This window comes from Capsicum annuum, unplaced genomic scaffold, assembly GCF_002878395.1.
Source record: "Capsicum annuum cultivar UCD-10X-F1 unplaced genomic scaffold, UCD10Xv1.1 ctg995, whole genome shotgun sequence".
In the NCBI taxonomy this organism is placed as follows: domain Eukaryota; kingdom Viridiplantae; phylum Streptophyta; class Magnoliopsida; order Solanales; family Solanaceae; genus Capsicum; species Capsicum annuum.
The window spans coordinates 4,175,200-4,193,280 of NW_025896043.1; the positions used below are offsets into that span (position 1 = coordinate 4,175,200).

Here is an 18,081-nt window from a genome sequence, read left to right on the forward strand (position 1 = left end):
GATGGGAAAGTGGTTGTTCATGAGGTAGCTAAGTCTTCCCTTTGTGCTGAAGTTAAAGAAAAGCAGATTGAAGATCCCATCTTGATGCAGATCAAGAAAGATGTTGGTCAACGGAAGGTGATGTCTTTTGAAATTGGTGGTGATGGAATTTTGAGATATCAGAGTAGACTATGTGTTCCAGATGTAGATGGGTTACGAAAGAGGATCCTTGATAAAACTCACACTTCGAGGTATTTTGTTCACCCAGGCTCTACTAAGATGTATGATGACTTAAAATCTATATATTGGTGGAATAATATGAAGCGTGATGTGGCTAACTATGTTTCTAAGTGTTTGAATGGTCAAAAAGTGAAAGTAGAGCATATGAGGCCGATGGTACGTCCCAAGAGATAGGTTTGCCCTTGTGGAAATGGGAGATGATCAATATGGACTTCGTCACGGGACTTCCGAGGTCCCGAAACTAGTATGACTCTATTTGGGTAATTGTAGACCGGCTGACCAAGTCAGCTCACTTTTTGCCTATGAGAACCAACTATTCAGGAGATGACTATGCCAAGTTATACATCGAGAAAATAGTCTGTTTGTATGGAGCACCTATATCCATCATATCAGACCGAGGTACGCAATTCTCTTCACAGTTTTGGAGATCTTTTCATAGGGGTTTAGGTACCCAAGTGAACCTGAGTACGGCTTTCCACCCTCAGACGGATGGGCAAGCCAAACGTACTATTCAGACCCTTGAAGATATGTTGAGAGCTTGTGTGATTGACTTCAAAGGTAGTTGGGTAAATCACTTGCCATTGATAGAGTTCGCTTATAATAACAGCTACCGGCTCTATTTGAAGCTTTGTATGGGATAAGATATAGATCACCAATAGAGTGGTATGAAGCGGGTGAGACTCAATTGTTTTGGCCTGATCTTGTTCATCAGGCGATGGAGGACATGAAAATTATTAGAGAATGACTTAAAATAGCCCAGAGTAGACAAAAATCCTATGCTGATGTTTGGAGAAAGGAGATAGAATTAGAAGTTGGTGATTGGGTATTTCTCAAAGTCTCCCCTATGAAGGGAGTTATGCGATTCGGGAAGAAAGGTAAGCTAAGTCCTCGCTATATAGGGACATACCAGATTTTGAGAAGGATAGGTGGGGTTGCATATGAGTTAGAGTTGCCTACAACTTTGGGTTCTGTTCATCCGGTATTTCACATATCCATGTTAAAGAAATGTATTGGATACCATTCATTAGTGTTGCTTGTAGAGAAGGTCAAAGTGATAGACTCCCTATCCTATGAAGAGGAACCTATTGCAATATTAGATCGTCAAGTTAGAAAGTTTAGGAACAAAGAGATAACTTCGGTTAAAGTGTTGTGGAAAAATCAGGAGGTTGAGAAAGCAACTTGGGAATCATAAGATGACATGAGAGATAGATACCCAGACTTATTTGATCCGGTGAATGACGAAATGAAAGGTACAATCCTTATCTTATTCTTTCATGGCCTTAGTATGTTTGAAATCGTGCTTGTCTGTGTTCCGCGTCATCATTCGGGGATGAATGATCCCAAGGGGGGATAATGTAACACCCTAAATTGTCCATGCATTAGTCTCATTTATTTTGACTTTCTAAGTGAGTAAAGTTTAAACCATATAGAATTTCCTTAATTTTGACTCTCTATCAATTGGGAAATTGAATGAGCTTTCCGTCGATAGAAGATTTGCCCAAACCCAATATCCGGGCAAGAAGTTATGGCTAAATTTAAGCCCTAGTCGTAAAACACCGTTATTTTGGTGCTTGGCACATCGCGGAGGGAGTCTATTTAATAATTTTCAAATTCTAGTAGCCTAGCGCGATTTTAGCGCGTTGCGCTACAGTTCCAGGTCCAAACCAGTGGGACAACACGATGGCTTCGCATCGCGGTGACCCTAAGAATCCCATTTGTTAATTTTCAGTGAGCCACCGCGATTGTGGCACGTCGCGGTGGCCCATAAAATTGGGCTCCCCGTTATATTTTTATTCCTTCTCATTAAGGGTATATTAGGTATTTTTCACCACCTTATCAGCTTAAATACGGGATTATACTCCCAAGTGACCTCATTATTCATACTTTCTTCAAAAATTCACAAGAACACTCTTTAGGGTTTCAAACTAAAGATCCAATTAACTCAAGATTCCACCGTGGATTTTTAAAACTGAGTGAAGATTTGGAATCCCCAAACCGTAGGCTTCAAGAATCATCCATCAAATTTCTAAATTGAGGTACGTGGGGTTTATCCTAAAAACTACATGGGTTTGTAAACGCTAGAACATGATTTAAAGATTATCAAGCATGAATTTTAGAAAGAGGTTTTGGAATATATGATTTTATTATGCATTATGAACGTTTAATTGTATTGTTGATTTGGTCTTTAGGCCTTTTCCCCTTAAATTGATTTAAGCCTATATGGATATGTATGATGTTGAAGATTTGATAGAGAGCATTTTTATTGAAATCCCTCTCTTTGATGATTTAGAGTTGATGAACTTGTTGGAAATGATTTAAGATACTTGTTTAATGTTTTGAAGGGGATCTTTTCAATATTTAAGTATTTAACATGATTTTAATGATGATGAGAGAGAGTTTCTTGATATGATTTCATTCTTGTGTTAAAAAGAAAGAATTGCATGTGATGGATATCTTTGACATGACCACCTTGTGTATTTGAAATGTTGAAAAAGAGAGTTTCTTGCATATGTTACATGAGCTTTAAGAAAGATTTTCTTTGAAGTGATTTATTGATACGGTGGTCCCAAATTTATGTTTTGAAATAGAGACTATTATATGCTAATAATGGCTCAGTGAATGTGACTTGCAAGTCAATGGTATGACAATACGATAAGTATGTATGCCATAACAGAGTATGTTTTTCAGAGTTTGATTTCAGAGAATGCATGTTTTAAAAAGTTAAAACTGGGCTTAAATAGGGAGTGCATATTCTAAAGAGTTAAAACTGGGCTTAAATAGGGTTAGGTTGTTACCCGAAGAAGGTTTGAGTTTAATTACCGATCCGGGTATATTATTTTATGCTGGCGACGGCCGTGTGGCGTAGCAGAGTCAGAGACTCCAACCCTTGCGGCACACTTGGGTTGGGGGCTTTCCCGTCGAGTCAATAGCGGATTCCATATAGCCCGTGGAATTTCAGAGTTGTAGGGTATACCACCTAGTACAGAAGTAAAACAAAGAGTGTCACAGAGTTCAGATGATTTTACAGTCTTTCAGAAATGCCCATGAAATTTCTTACTATATGATATTTTTATGAAATGTTTTAAATTGCTCTCATATATGTTGAATATAAATTATTATTTTGGATTTGCTCTGCGTGCCAGTACAATTGTATCGACCCCCTACCTCCCAGGTTTGGAGGCTCAGTCTAGGGGTTCGGCTAATCAGTAGAGTATCCCGGGAGAAGTGATCCGTGCAGTGGTGAGCCTTCTTTGTTCCAGAAGTCCTGTCATTTCAGATTATGTTATTCCTTTGTTTTGGTCTACTGGGGGTCTTGTCCCAGTTTTTCAGACAGTTATCTTAAGATCATGTAGAAGATATTTCGCAGACTGTTCTAGAAGTTGTTTAGTTGATTTTGGATTTCATTCCATATGGCTAAACTGAATCCATAGTATGACCATGTTCCCTTATTAGATTAAAATTCCATATTTTCTTTTATTATATGAATGTTGTGCATGATTACCAGATCAGATAGAGTACGACGTCCAGGTCTTCATGGTTCGGAATGTCCGTCACGGCCAGGCCCTAGTTCGGGTCGTGACAGTGATATATGCGAAATTTCATCGATATCAATTTAATACATTGAAAACTCAAAATAAAAATATTACTTAAGTATGAAATGAGTATATAAATTGATTTCAATGTATTAAAAGTAGGATTATCCTAGGAAAATGTGTTCATCAAAACTTAGCCAACATCATTACACTAATTGGCAAAACATCATTACACTAATTGGAATCATCCCTCGACCGATAAACTGACGGTACAACAATCTTGCAGACTAATCAATACATCTACTAAAGGTCTGACACGAAAAAAAAAACTCAATAAAAGGCATCCTTGTTTGGCTAATGTATCTTAAAAATGAATCTCTTCTTGTTCATTCATCTTCCTCGATTAGATTGACATTACAGGTAAAACAATGAAATGTGCTCTGGCTAACCATTTTTCAAATGTTAGCAACGAGCCAAACACGAGTTTGAAGTTCTGGATGAGTGTAAGAACAAATTTTTTTTTCAAGGTATACATGTGAAATAAAATTGTGTTGGTGTATATTTTGATCTCAGTTTTACATATACTACAATAGCAAAGATATTGAAGTTAATTATGGTATGCATTATATAGACGCGGGGAAACGATGAATAATTAAAATCCAAAATAGAACTAAATATATGTTATCATCACTTAGCGATTTGACTAAATTGAATTGGCAAGACTGCCTTTCGACTGTAAAAAGGATTTATTTTCTTGAAAGTAGTTACTTTTTTGAGAATGAAATAACTACTAATAATTAAGCACTACCTAAGCATGAAAACAAACTAAAAGCAACAATAATTCAAATGTTAACATTTACTATTTGTTCTTAATTTAATATAAAATTGATCTAAACAATTGTCCAATTGAACTATTTGCAACAAAAGCTACTAAACTACTCAATAGAGGAGCAACTAATTAATAAGAAAAGAGGGGTCAAAAAAGTGAAGGAAAAATGAGATGAAAAGTATCAATAATTACATTATGAACTAAAATATTTTTGTTCCTATTAGTTAGTGATTGAGAAGAGTCACTATTTAGAAGAAATTTAATGAATGAAAATTAAAGAGACAAGACTTCTATTGGTAATTAAAAAAGATAAAGTGATAAGACTTCTATTGATAATTAAAGACTGAAAAATATGAAAAAGTGTATAATCAAGTTAATAAAAAGGTATAGAATCAAATCTTAAGTTTAAAAAATATATTTACCATATATAACTCCTTAAATTGTGGACAAACTTTGATATTTAATTATTAAAAAAAATATTGATACCTTAACTTTTCATAATTATCCAAAATCTTTATTTAATAGTGATAAATGTTAAGTGGTAAATATAAGAAAATAATACAAATAATAAATATTACAAAATTAATTTTCAAAAATTTAATTAAAATATATTTTTCTTAAAAGTTGCTATATCTTGTAATTATTTCTTAAGTCTAGTAATTAATGAAAAGTTATGCTATAACTTATAATTAACAATCTAAAAAGTATATTTGGGATAATTTTCACTTAGTTTTATGTTCTTTTTATAGGAGTTGTGAAAAAATCATTTCCTTCTATTTATTTTGTAAATGACTAAGTAGGGTTACATATCAATCGGTTCGATTTGATTTTGAAAGTTAGCTTTTCAATTTATCTGTCACTGATTTTTAGTCAAAGTTAGCTGTTCAATTTATCTGTCATTGATTTTTAGACACACTAAACTGTTAAGATATTGATTAATTGATAATCGATTAATTGGTTACTGATTGTTATCAATTCAGATACTGGGATAACTGTTAAAGATCTTAAAAAATCTAGAAGTCATAAGTTTGCTTAGCTAGAGAAAAATGGGTGAAAAGAGAAAAAGCAGATGTAACTAGTCTAGCTAAAGCCACCCACATTAACTTGGATTTGAAAATAATGTTTAGCTAAAAAAAAAAAATGGGTGAAAAGAGAAAAAACAGATATAACTAGTCTAGCTAAAGCTACCCACATTAAATTGGATATGAAAACTAGGGGTGTACATCGGTCGGGTTGGTTTGATTTTCTATTGAAAAAAAAAAACAAATTAATAATGTCGGTTTATTAAAATTATAAATCAAATCAAACCAACATAAAATTGGTTTTTTCAGTTTAGGTTTTAATCGGTTCTTTCGATTTTTTCATTTTTTTTTATAATATTTATTTTTGAGAATTATATTGTGATTGAAGTTTAGATCAAGTATGTTTTCACTCATGCGCTAATGAAAAACCACAATTATGAAAAATTGAGGAGCGAAAAACTCTCTTGAAACTAAAAAATAAGAAGAAGAGTGAAAAGTTTAGGTTTTAAGTTTGTATTGGATTTTTTATCATTTTATCAGCAATTAATGGATAAATATTACAACTTAAACGCCTAAATATGAATATATATATATATATATATATATATATATATATACATACATACATATCTACTTTCTAAATATTGAAAATTAATAAGACTAATTGAAAAGTATTTAAAAAAAAATTATAATTAATATTTTATCTATAAAAAGTTAAATTATATACATGCATATATATATATATATATATATATGTCTAATATATTAAAAGTGGGAATATCCTTAGAAAAGTGAATTGAACTTATCACGGTACTATTTATTAGTCTCAGGATAAGTTATTTCAAATATTGGCAACCAAACAATGCATTAGAAAATTTATTTTGAGACTATTATTTTATCTCGAGATTATATGTTTTAGTACTTCACACCAAACGACCTCTAATAATTTATAAACTGTGTAATTATTTTATCCCATATTTGGTTGATGGGATAAGTTAGTCAAGAGATTACTTATCTCACCATTTATGTCTTAGTGATGAATAAATTATCCCATACATATGATGGGTCAGTGAAATAACTAATTTTAAAATAATTAATTTTAAAATAACTTGTTTCTAACCGAACGATTCATAAAAGATAAAATTATATTGAATAAATTATTATCGAGTTATTGGTTCACTCTTACAAAAAGTAGTCAAATCGAGAACCTAATTAATAAGCCAATAACTTGTGACGGTAAAATAATAATTAAATTATTAAACTGAATTATCAGTTTAACTATTAATTTGTACCGCCCTAGTTGGGCCAGAATATCTTAATTCCTCACATGGGATGATGTTATATTCTGCAATACCTTTAGGGATCATTTGCTAGAGTGTATTACAATATTAATAAATATATTAATTTAATGTGTATTAGTAATACCTTATTAAGTATATTTTTTTATCCTATATATAACTAATGTAAGATTAGTTATACACTCTATTATGTATTGAGGTGTGTATTATCAATACTTTAAAATCTATGGCATTAGTAATGCAATGGATATAATACATGCATTAACATGCTTAAAGATCCTATTACCCCTCAAAAAAAATTTTATATCCTTTCCAACATATATATTGAGGATATTATGTGGGGAAATTTTTTTTTTTTTTAGAAATTATATAATTCATATTTTTTTTAGTACATCGAACCAAACACCGCATAAGAAAAATACAATTATAACTAATGCAAGCATAACTAACATAAATATTATTAATACAAGCATTACCAATACACCATATTTTACATTATTCTTATGCACTCTACCAAACGACCCCTTAGTAACAATATCAAAGTCACCAGTATGTACAAGACTTTGGGAAGTAGTTCTATATAATAAATATTATTCCCTCCGTTTAAAAAAGAATGACCTACTTTTCTTTTTAGTTCGTTTCAAAAAAGAATGATTCCTTTTCCTTTTTGGTAATACTTTAATTTCAATTTTTTATGTGACATATTTAGGATTACAAGATTAAAGGGTATTTTGATACATTTGATACAATTTTAATTTAAGATTACAAGATTTAAAAAAAAAGTATATTTTTTTAAACTTTATGCTAAGTTAAATAGGTTATTTTTTTTTTAAAGAAAGGGAGTAATTTATAGGATAGGATATATCGTGACTTATTAAAAGTTTCTGGATATGTCAGACACATGTTGGTCTCCTTGGCCCTAGTATGAAAGTTATGGGCATTTTGGATTTTTGCGGCTGCGTCCACTTGGTACATGTCCAATAAATACTTGAAAAATATCTAAAAATTCTATCTGAATGTGTTTATTTCATGGTTTGATTCATGGAATAAGATAGATATTTTAAGTTTAAAATTTTTATATATTCTTACAAAACAGGATATGAAGGGTAGAAAGTATGCAATTTATAATACTATCTTATAAGTGATAGTATTAATGTATGATTTATTCAGAATATATTTAATATCTTCAATCAAATAAAATAGAAATTTAATCTCAAATTTAATGATGTATATCCCATCTAACTTCGTATTATTTTATTTCACCACCCAAATGAGATGAATTAATTTAAATATTATAATCTCAAAATAATTTAATCCGCATTCATGATAACCTATTTGGTTCAAGTGGGAGGTATGCTCAATGTTGCGAAGGCACAAGTCCATTGATAGTGACATTGATGATTTTACCAAGAAGTAATTGTATGTGGTCCATGTTAGGGATGTTGAGACAAAAGCTTAGCAACTAGCTAGTTATTTAAATGGGGGTCGGGAAGAGGGGCCACTTAGCTAGTAGCTAGAATCAAGTACTAGTTAATTTCCCTTCGTAGATTTTTGTGATATTTTTTTCCCTTAGTTTTCATAGATTTGTCAAATTTGTCTATATTCATTGCTATAATATATATTGTACTAAACACGCGCTTTATGTGTGTATCTTATTTTAATGAGTTCAGGCGTTACACTAAATAGGATATTTATTTAAATAATAAAAAAGTATACAATAATTAAATTCATCTTTTAAACATGTAAAGATAGAGAATTTATTTAATTAAATCTAACATTTACAAAAAAAAATTCTCAAAGCGAATTAAAATTTATCTACCACCTGTAAATTACAACAAAATAATACGATGATAAAGATATCAAACCAATACAATTAAACCTAACCTTTACAAAAAAAATTTTCCAAAGTCGATCGACATTTATCTACTACCTGTCAACTACAACAACATAATACGATAATAGAGATATCAAAACAATACAATTAAACCTACCTTATCTAAAAAGAAAAAAATTCAAACCAGATCGACATTTATCTATCACCTGTAAACTACAAAAGTAATATGATAATAAAGATATTAGAACAATATAATTAAACCTAACATTTACACAAAAAATCATAAACTTATTATTTGAGAAGAAACAACAAAGCTATTCAATAATGAAAGTTTGTTAATTCTGATCAATAAACCCGACGTAATAGAAAAGAAAACTTAAAATCTAAAAACAACAAAGTCATGTAGTAGAATCAATAATGAAAGTTATATATATACAAAAATGAAAAGATGTTTCAGTATTCTTGATCAATAAAACAACGTAATAGAAAACAAAATTCAAAATCTAAAAATTAATTCAATGTGTTATATTAGAGATCCAATAACAAAACTATCTACAACTATAAAAGGATGACTCTAAATCTATTTTAGGTAAAAAAAAAATTACCTTATATAGAATTTTTTTTATATAATAATTTCTTTGAAGTTGAATTTTCTTTAACAAAATATTGTCATACATTTAGAAATTCAACTAAAAGTAGAAAATTTTCTTCATTTAATTTTGTATATATATTTATTATAGTCAATATTTAATATTATAAATTAAAGAAAAAATATGAAAAGACGATTTTATTTATTACAGAGTCTTTTAGTGGAGGATAAAAAATTTAAATCACTTTTTTTAAGTAATTTCATAATTTTAATATATTATAGATATAGAATAGATTATAGATATAAATTATTGATGTGGTGATCTATAAATGTGTCATTTTCTGCCTGCGACATACTGTTGTCGACATATAAGTAATAATAGTAATGCATGAACCGAATTTTGGGGTCCAATTAGTCCTTTTAACTTCAAGCATCTGGAAAATGGTCCTCTATTTGGTTCTCACAAATGTGAAGTTATTCTTTCTTTCTGTGTGGCTAGCCTTTATCTACTTCCCTGACCTCGGAGCGAATACATGATTTGAAGTTAATAAATTTTAATAACAATCTAATTTACCTACAATAATATAATTGAGTATAGACTCAAATATTTATAAATATTTCATAAATTTCTATTAGTATATACAACATGATTTGATTAAAATCTATCGAATTTTTCTGAGTCTAATAATAATAGTGATTTAGCTGTAAAGGATTCACCATAACGGCTTTAACATCAGATTTCGTACAAAGAGTCCAAGGTGGCAGGGTCGCAAAGTTTCATCACTTGTGGTAACGAATTACTTATAAAACATAGTAATGTATTTATATGTAACATCATTAATTGTTAGGCTTTTTGTTCATTAATTTTTTGAATAAAACGATACCTAATGTGTTAATGTCTACTACATTCATTCTAGTTTTGTAAATTTTCAAGAAAAAAGAATTATTTTGGTGAATTGATTTAAATAATAGCGTACTTCAATTAAAAATTCTGTAAAAAGATTAAGTACACTAATTAACATACTTTCCACCTTGTTATCTCTTCTGTTTCCGGCCAATATTTGCCGGAGCACCAGATTTACCGACATTCAACAAAAAATTAAGTGAAGTTTTTCTACCCCTCATCTTAAATGCTGCACAATCAAAATAGAAATACGAATGATACTACCTATTATGATGTACAATTAATAATTCATTTTATTATGAAACGGAGGAACTACTAAATATGATGTACAAGAAACATTAATAAAATTAAATAGTATTAATATTTTTCTCTAATATCGCCCGTATCAATATTATTTTCTCTAATACCTCCCGTCAAATAATTTGTAAAAGGATTAAGTAATCAACAAACTTCACCCATTTTGTTTCTCCCAAGACAAGATACCTTAAACAACTTTAAAAATTTCAGTATCTCCATCAAATTCATCTTGTTATCTCTTCTCCTTTTCCAGCCAATATTCGTCGGAGCACTAGATATTTCGGCATCCAACAAAAAATTAAGTACAACTTACTTTCCTCTCATCTTAAATGCTGCACAATTAAAATAAGGTGTATCAAAATAGAAATATTACTTGGTATTAATAATGTCATAATTTACTGGATATAAGAATAGTTCTAAATATAATGTACAATTAAAATATGAAATACTACTAAAATGGAATAAATATCCAAGCTAATATCAATATTATTTTCTCTAATACCTCCCAATTAAGTAATTAAGTAATTAACATCACACATTTTGTTTCTCCTGAAAGTAAAAACACCTTAAATAACGTTAAAAATTCAGCACCTCCATCAGCTCCATCTTGCTATCTCTTCTCCTTCTCCGGCCAATATTTGCCGGAGCACCGGATTTTCCGGCATCCAACGGGAAATTAAGTACAGCTTTTCTTCCTCTCATCTTAAAGGCTGCACAATCATAAGCTCTTGCAGCATCCACATCCGTATCAAATGTACCTAACCATATCCTTGATCCTTTTCTACTTGGATCTCTTATCTCTGCCGCGTATTTCCCCCATGGCCTTCTCCTCACTCCTCTGTAATTCTTCTTAGTTTCGGTACTTTTGTTTTCCTTAATGCTGCTTGAAATAGCACAGTTGTTGTCGTGTGTTGGATTGAGGATGTTGTCTGCATCGGTTTGGAATGCGTTCTTGTGTTCGTTATTTTTGTTTTTGTTAGTACTGCTGGAAACGGCAGAGCTGTTGTATGTTGGACTGAGGATGTTGTCTGAATCTGTTTTGAATGCGGTCTTGAGTTCGTTATTTTTGTTTTCCTTAGTACTGCTGGAAACGGCAGAGCTGTATGTTGGGCTGAGGATGATGTCTGAATCGATTTTGAATTCGGGGAAATCGGAGTGGAGATTGAAGTAACGGGAAATTGGAGAGTTGGGTTCGTTTAGGTATGAGGAATTGGGAGAATCTGATAGTGATGTGGAAGTAGATGGCTCAGTTTTTACTATCGAAGTAATGAAAACAGGAGACATATGATCGGAAAAGCAGGAATTGAGACTGTTGATGAATGATTCTGTATTTGTGAAATCTTCGAGGAGATGTCGTCTTATGAGTTCTAACGTTAATCCTTCGTCTTGTGTCGTCATCATTTGCATTATTATTTGGTTTTTCCTTGGTGAAGTTTGGAAAGTTTTTTGTGTTTATGTTTATGAGGGGGTTTCTGGATAAGGAAAATATTTGTAAGTTTTGTTGTAAAGGTTTTAATGTGAGTCTCTATATATGTGTAGTAGTATCATTATATATATAAATATTGACACACATGTATATATTTGTGCAAGAGGGGGAAAGGGAGGGGCTGGGGGTATGGCATTGGGGATACGGTTTGGACACTTTTTTTTTATTTGTGATAGTGAGTTTGTGATTAGCTGGAAAAAGATAAAGTTAGCTCGTTGTTTGTGTTAACGTAGAAAGAGTTATCCAATGTGTGTTGCATATCCTGTCATTCATTAATTTAGTGCTGTTATTTAATATGAAATTTTTTTAAAAAATAGGGTTGCTCTGAGATTTTGTTTTCAAGCTTTAAGAACACTTTCTTGTTTAATGAACTCTTAACGCTCACATGTGAATCTACATGAGCCATACTTACGGAATTTACATGAACCTAATAGCTTTACTTAAATTACTACTATCTATTAAAAATATATGCAAAATATCTAAACATATTTAACAGTAAACCTTGTAATTATTAAATATTACAATACAAGAAAATGGCTAAATTGTGACAGAGATTTTAGTCACAAATCTGTCACAAATTATTGATTGTGATGAATTTGTGACGGAAAAATATGCGTCTCAGAACCTTTGGTCATAAAATTATTGTGACGGATTTAATTTTCATCACAAAATTATTGTGACGGAACTGAGACAGATCGTCCGTCACAATATAAATTCTTAAATTTGACTTAAATTCCGTCACAAATTTATAACAAATTTGTGACAAAATAATCCGTCATAAAATAGTGACAGAATAATTTTCGTAGTAAATTTTCAAACCTAGTCACCACAATTGTGACAATATATTTCGTTATAAATAATTTGTGACAGACTAATTCAGTCACAATATGACTCTCTTGTCTATATTAGTAACAAATTTAGGATAGATTGTGACAAACTAAATCTGTCATAAAGTTTATTTGAATTTTTAATTTAATAAATAATAATAACGAAATACTAAGCTCTCTCTCTCACACTATATATATAAAAAATATAATACAAGATTTATAATTAAAAAAAGTCTGAAGTTAATTAAAACATGCAAAATCACAACTTCAATAAGCAAAAGTCTACCAATGTTTAAAATTTAAAGCATATAACTATCCAAAAAAGTGTGACAATGTTCAAGTCGACACTTGAAGCAACTAAAGTCCAAAATATTAAAGACTTAAGCATTAGATGAGTCCCTATTAGGGAGAGTAGGATTACTAAATGAGCGAGAAAATAATGGCATATCGCTCATCATGCGAGACCATTGCTCCTCCATAGATTTGAATCGATCATCAGTTTGTTGCCTCAAACGGAAAACCTCTTGCTCTACTCGTTGTTGCACCTCCAACTCTACACGCTCTTGAAAAACTCTCTCTTGATTTTCTCTCATATATGACACCTTTTTCTCAAGTATTTTGATGCGCTCTTCGGCAACATGATCGAACACTACAGCAGGAAAATTGCATGTCATATCTTTATACAAGGTTGAAGTTTGAGAGGCCAATTCATACACACATTATTTTTTTGTTCCACTCACAATACCAAAGTATATGCGATTTATATCGTGTTCTTAATCTTCTGATGAATCATCTGTTAATCCCGAAAGAGCAGTATATATGACAACCTCTATTTTATCCTAAAAAATATAAATAATCAACCAACAAAAACAGTATGAAAACAACCAGCCTATATAATACCACTAGCTAAAACAAGAAGATAAATCACTTTTGCATGTCAGCTCTTTGTAGGTGCAATATGGGAACTACATAACACATTAAATTTCTCTTACAATTGTTGGAAGCCCAGCGTTAGACTTCGCACTTCTTTCTAGCATGACGCAACATGATTCTTCACACTTGGAAGTGCATTCAGTTCATTTATATCACATTAATAGCCATCAATAGTGCTACATTCTGATCCAAATAGTTCATATATTAAAATCCACTTATACACAAACTAATCCATAAAAATTATAATTGGTCAGCAAGGACGGTTGTGCATAATGAAAAAAAAAAAACAGAAAAAGGAGAAAGCTGAAAACACCAGATGATTAAGAAAACAATCAACCCATTGCAGGTGCAATATTAAACTACATCACACAACACTAAATATTCTTGCAAATTTAGAAAACCAGCTGTCAGACTTGGACTCCTTACTGTTCTAACACTATGTCACAAAATTGACCAGAATGAGAAAAACACTCAGTTCAATAAAGGTACACTAACTATCAGTGGCACCGCATTATTTGTATTTTTAGAATACTCAGCCAACAGTATAAAAATTGACCAGAGTTGATGTGCCTGCCTGGTCTGAAATTTCAGTGGAAAAAGATACCCAGAATTTGCTACAGAAATCGAAAATCAAGTTCTTGAATGAGATTTAAGGCCCAAAAAGTATTACATTTGATCCCAAAGGGAGGGGACGTTACACAGGTATAGCTGATAGGAGAATTATATCGGGGATGGTCAGAAATGGAATGATTTCGCTTATACCTCTGCTAATAGGTGAGTTGTATTTTACTTGCCTACAGAGGTAAATTTTCTAAGACCTGAGTCCTGATCACTTTTCCATATTAATCTAATAGTGGAATCAGTTATTGATACTTGTGTCAAGGTAAACTGTCTACATAACACTCTATCAGCTTGCGGCCCTTCCCCGAATCCTGAGAGGATGGATGTCCTTTTAATAGTGTAAGGTCGTATGTACCAGTATTCTTTAGCTGACGTTAATTTGGGGTTGTTCTTAAATTGCAGCTAAAAGGACTAAAATAGAAGCTAGGAGAGGAAACAATATCCCCTGCATTCAAGCATTACTAGTATTTTAATGATAGAAAAGTTATAAAATGCTTAGTGATTATGTGTGGCGTTATCAAATCTTGATTTTGTTTAGACTGTAAAACTAAAAAACAAATGAGCATCAATAGATATTGTTTCTTCGATAATTAACAATAGATCTTGTATCAATTTGTTTGCATGAAGATACAAGTGTTGGACAAGTTTTTCCTGTTATTTTTTGCAATCTTATCGCGCTAGTGCACAATGCTAGATGGTGGTAGTTTTATACTTTCACATCATAAAGGCTGCATGTAAAGATGTCTCTCTCTTGGCTTTTTCCCTCTAGAGCTAACTCAGCAAACCTTATACTTTTTATCAAGCAGCAAAGAGAAAAAACATTTTGCTACCAGAAGAAATCCTAAGAAAAATGTTCTTCCTCAGTAAAATAGAGCCCAAGTTAAAAGAATTACAAACTCTTTTATATTTGCAGATACAAGTGAATCTGGTTTCACTCACGCAGAAAGACTAGGACAAGATAAAAGCACTTCAGCAATTTTCAATAATGTAACCTATTACCGCCAAGAATCCTAAGCTGAGATGGAAAATCATATTGCAAAATGTCTCTTCATCTAGTGCCACGAGAAGCAACAAAGAGAGTAAATCAAACAAAAGCACCACTCATACTGCAAAGCCAACAGTCAAGAACAAGACCCTTGTCAAGAAGAAAGCAAAATCGAAAGCAACAGTGACATCCGACACTTCTAATCTGACCTCTGAACAATTTATCTATCAGTAATGTCAGTGTGCTCTCAAGAATGTAAGAAACGAGTCTGGTAAGGGAACTACGATTCAAGGTTCTGGATGTACAACCACTGAATCAAGTGAAAATAGCAATCGCTGTCATGCTACTAAACCAGGCTTTGCAAATAATAGCCATGATGACAGGGTTACCCCTGTCTTGAAACCCAACAAGGCATCAAAATCTAGAGAGCAAGGGGACATTTCACAAAGCTCAAAGAACAATATTGGTGATTACAGTTGTAGCACAACCATCAGCGACAAGAGCAATCTAAGTGCAGTAAAACTAATATTTTGCACTAGAATGACTGTAAAGGATAGTAGATGCACTTAAAACCAACAAAAGCCTGGCGGAAATCATAAAACAAATGACAACATAATGATTGTAAATCCGGGAATATGCTCCTAACAAAGTAGCGACATAAACGTGGTGTTTCAGAGCCTTACCTAGCTGAGGCACCTCTCTGTTCATGGAAGGCATACATAAATATTAATACAAGATCAAGTTCAAACACAAGAAGCAAACCACAACAAGAACAACAAGATGTCAACGACAATACTAGTGAATCGAAATAGGCTACACCCGACTTCACTAGACTTCAAGATTTCAACAAAAACCAGATTTTTAAGAGTACAAGATTGCAACAAGTGTAGTGAATCAAAATTGGCCCCACAAGGCTTCACTACTTCAAGATACAAATAAAAAGTCACTCGACTTGCAAGATCTATATTGATCTCATGCTTTCAAGATCTAAAGAATGAGAAGCTTATTAGCAAACTTACATTAATGTTCTTCGACTTGGCATCAACAAAACTTCCATCCTTTTTTTGGTGTAACTTCTTAAATATCTCCCATGAATTTGGTTCATGGCCCATTTCGGTTGCCTGAAAAAAAGTTCAACATTAAAATCGGAGATAAAGTCAAAGAATTAATCTATTAAAGTACGAAATTTATCAATTTTATGATATGCTCTACTGTTGACCTGGAACCGCTGATATGCTTGCTTGGACCAATGCCCGGACCACTAGTTTCACTACATCGATTTTAAGTTGCAATATGAGGTTTGTTCTTAAATTCATCAGAAGCTCAATATGTCTTCCAGCTTTGCCAATCATCATCCGACACAAAATTTGATTTGTTTATTTCTCTTCTCCAATGATACGTTACTTTGGTATATAAGTTGGAGGCCACCTTCTTCCAAGTACGTTCGATTATGGAATTCTCTGTAGAATTCCACTGATATGATTTCTAGAAAAAAAAATAGTTAGAGACATAAACACAACAATAACATTATAAATTTTTAATATAAAGTAATATTTATCATGAATTCATGCCAATAGAATTTACGAATGGATTCAGTAACACTCCTCTATGTGTATCCAGTAGCATCTTGTCGTTCCTTAAAATTTTCTGTGATGGTCTTTGAGATAGAATGACCATTAGGGACAAACCTGAAATATAATTATAAATAGTAAACTATACATTTTATGAAATTTATTTTTTAAAAAAGTTGAATAACTTTTGTAAAAATATCTTCTCTTACTTTTTTCCGACAACTGATATGACCAACCTCCTAATTGTTGATGAGCTGCTACTAGACTCAAGAGGGATATCTATGGAACCGGGAGTATCAGAAGAACCAGCAATCAATGATGGTGTATCACTCATATTCTAAAATGACAATTATTCTATAACTGCAAAACAAAGTTCATGAAAAATGAATCATGTGAAATAAATTGTTTAGAAAGACAAAGAAAGAAGAAAAAAATTATCACTTTTACCCATTCTATTCCACTTTAAGAAGAAGAGCATCAGTGCTATTTTTTTACCAATATATGGTACTATGGTTGATTTCCATGTGGACACTGTTAAAACTGTTTCTAGCAAGCAGAATACCAATCGCAACTGTTATATCCGTATCATTTTGCAATGCCCCTGGTACCCCTTTTACACCTATCGATACAAATGCTGCTAAGAATCATAGTTCTATTTATTTGAAGGAAGTTTCATTTCGTTCTAAGGATCCAAGGCACATAAGTGAAGTTGTTCAGCTGATTAAAACTCTTATACGAAATGTTATGGCCAGGGAGTCAGAGAATGCCGAAAGGGCGACTTTGGTGAACAGATGAAAATATGTCTATAGGAGAAATACCAATTACTCCATGGCATTTGGCAGCGGCTACATAGTTTTATATAAGACAAGCCACTCAATGGACGAGTTGGATTTACACAATTAACTCTACTAAAAACATCGGAAGAGCAACTGAGATGACATTAAACTCTATTCAAACAAGCGACTCGGGTAGTTTGACGTATGATAAGAAAGTGCTTGCGCTGAGGAACTCAATAATTTGATCCCAAAGAATGGAATTGGCTCAAAGACCAATGATATTTAACATGAAAAATTACCTAGTGATACTAATAAAGAGCAGAGGAAGCTAAAGTTTATATGTTAATCCGATTCCAA

General features: G+C 31.9%; 1 protein-coding gene across 1 annotated transcript; it reads right to left on the bottom strand.

Annotated features, from left to right (window-relative positions):
* Positions 1-10,993: 10,993 nt before the first annotated feature.
* Positions 10,994-12,195, bottom strand: LOC124895728 (ethylene-responsive transcription factor 5-like). The gene has a single exon (XM_047406159.1). The coding sequence runs from the start codon at positions 11,930-11,932 to the stop codon at positions 11,102-11,104; it is 831 nt and encodes a 276-aa protein (XP_047262115.1). The 5' UTR covers positions 11,933-12,195; the 3' UTR covers positions 10,994-11,101.
* Positions 12,196-18,081: the final 5,886 nt, after the last annotated feature.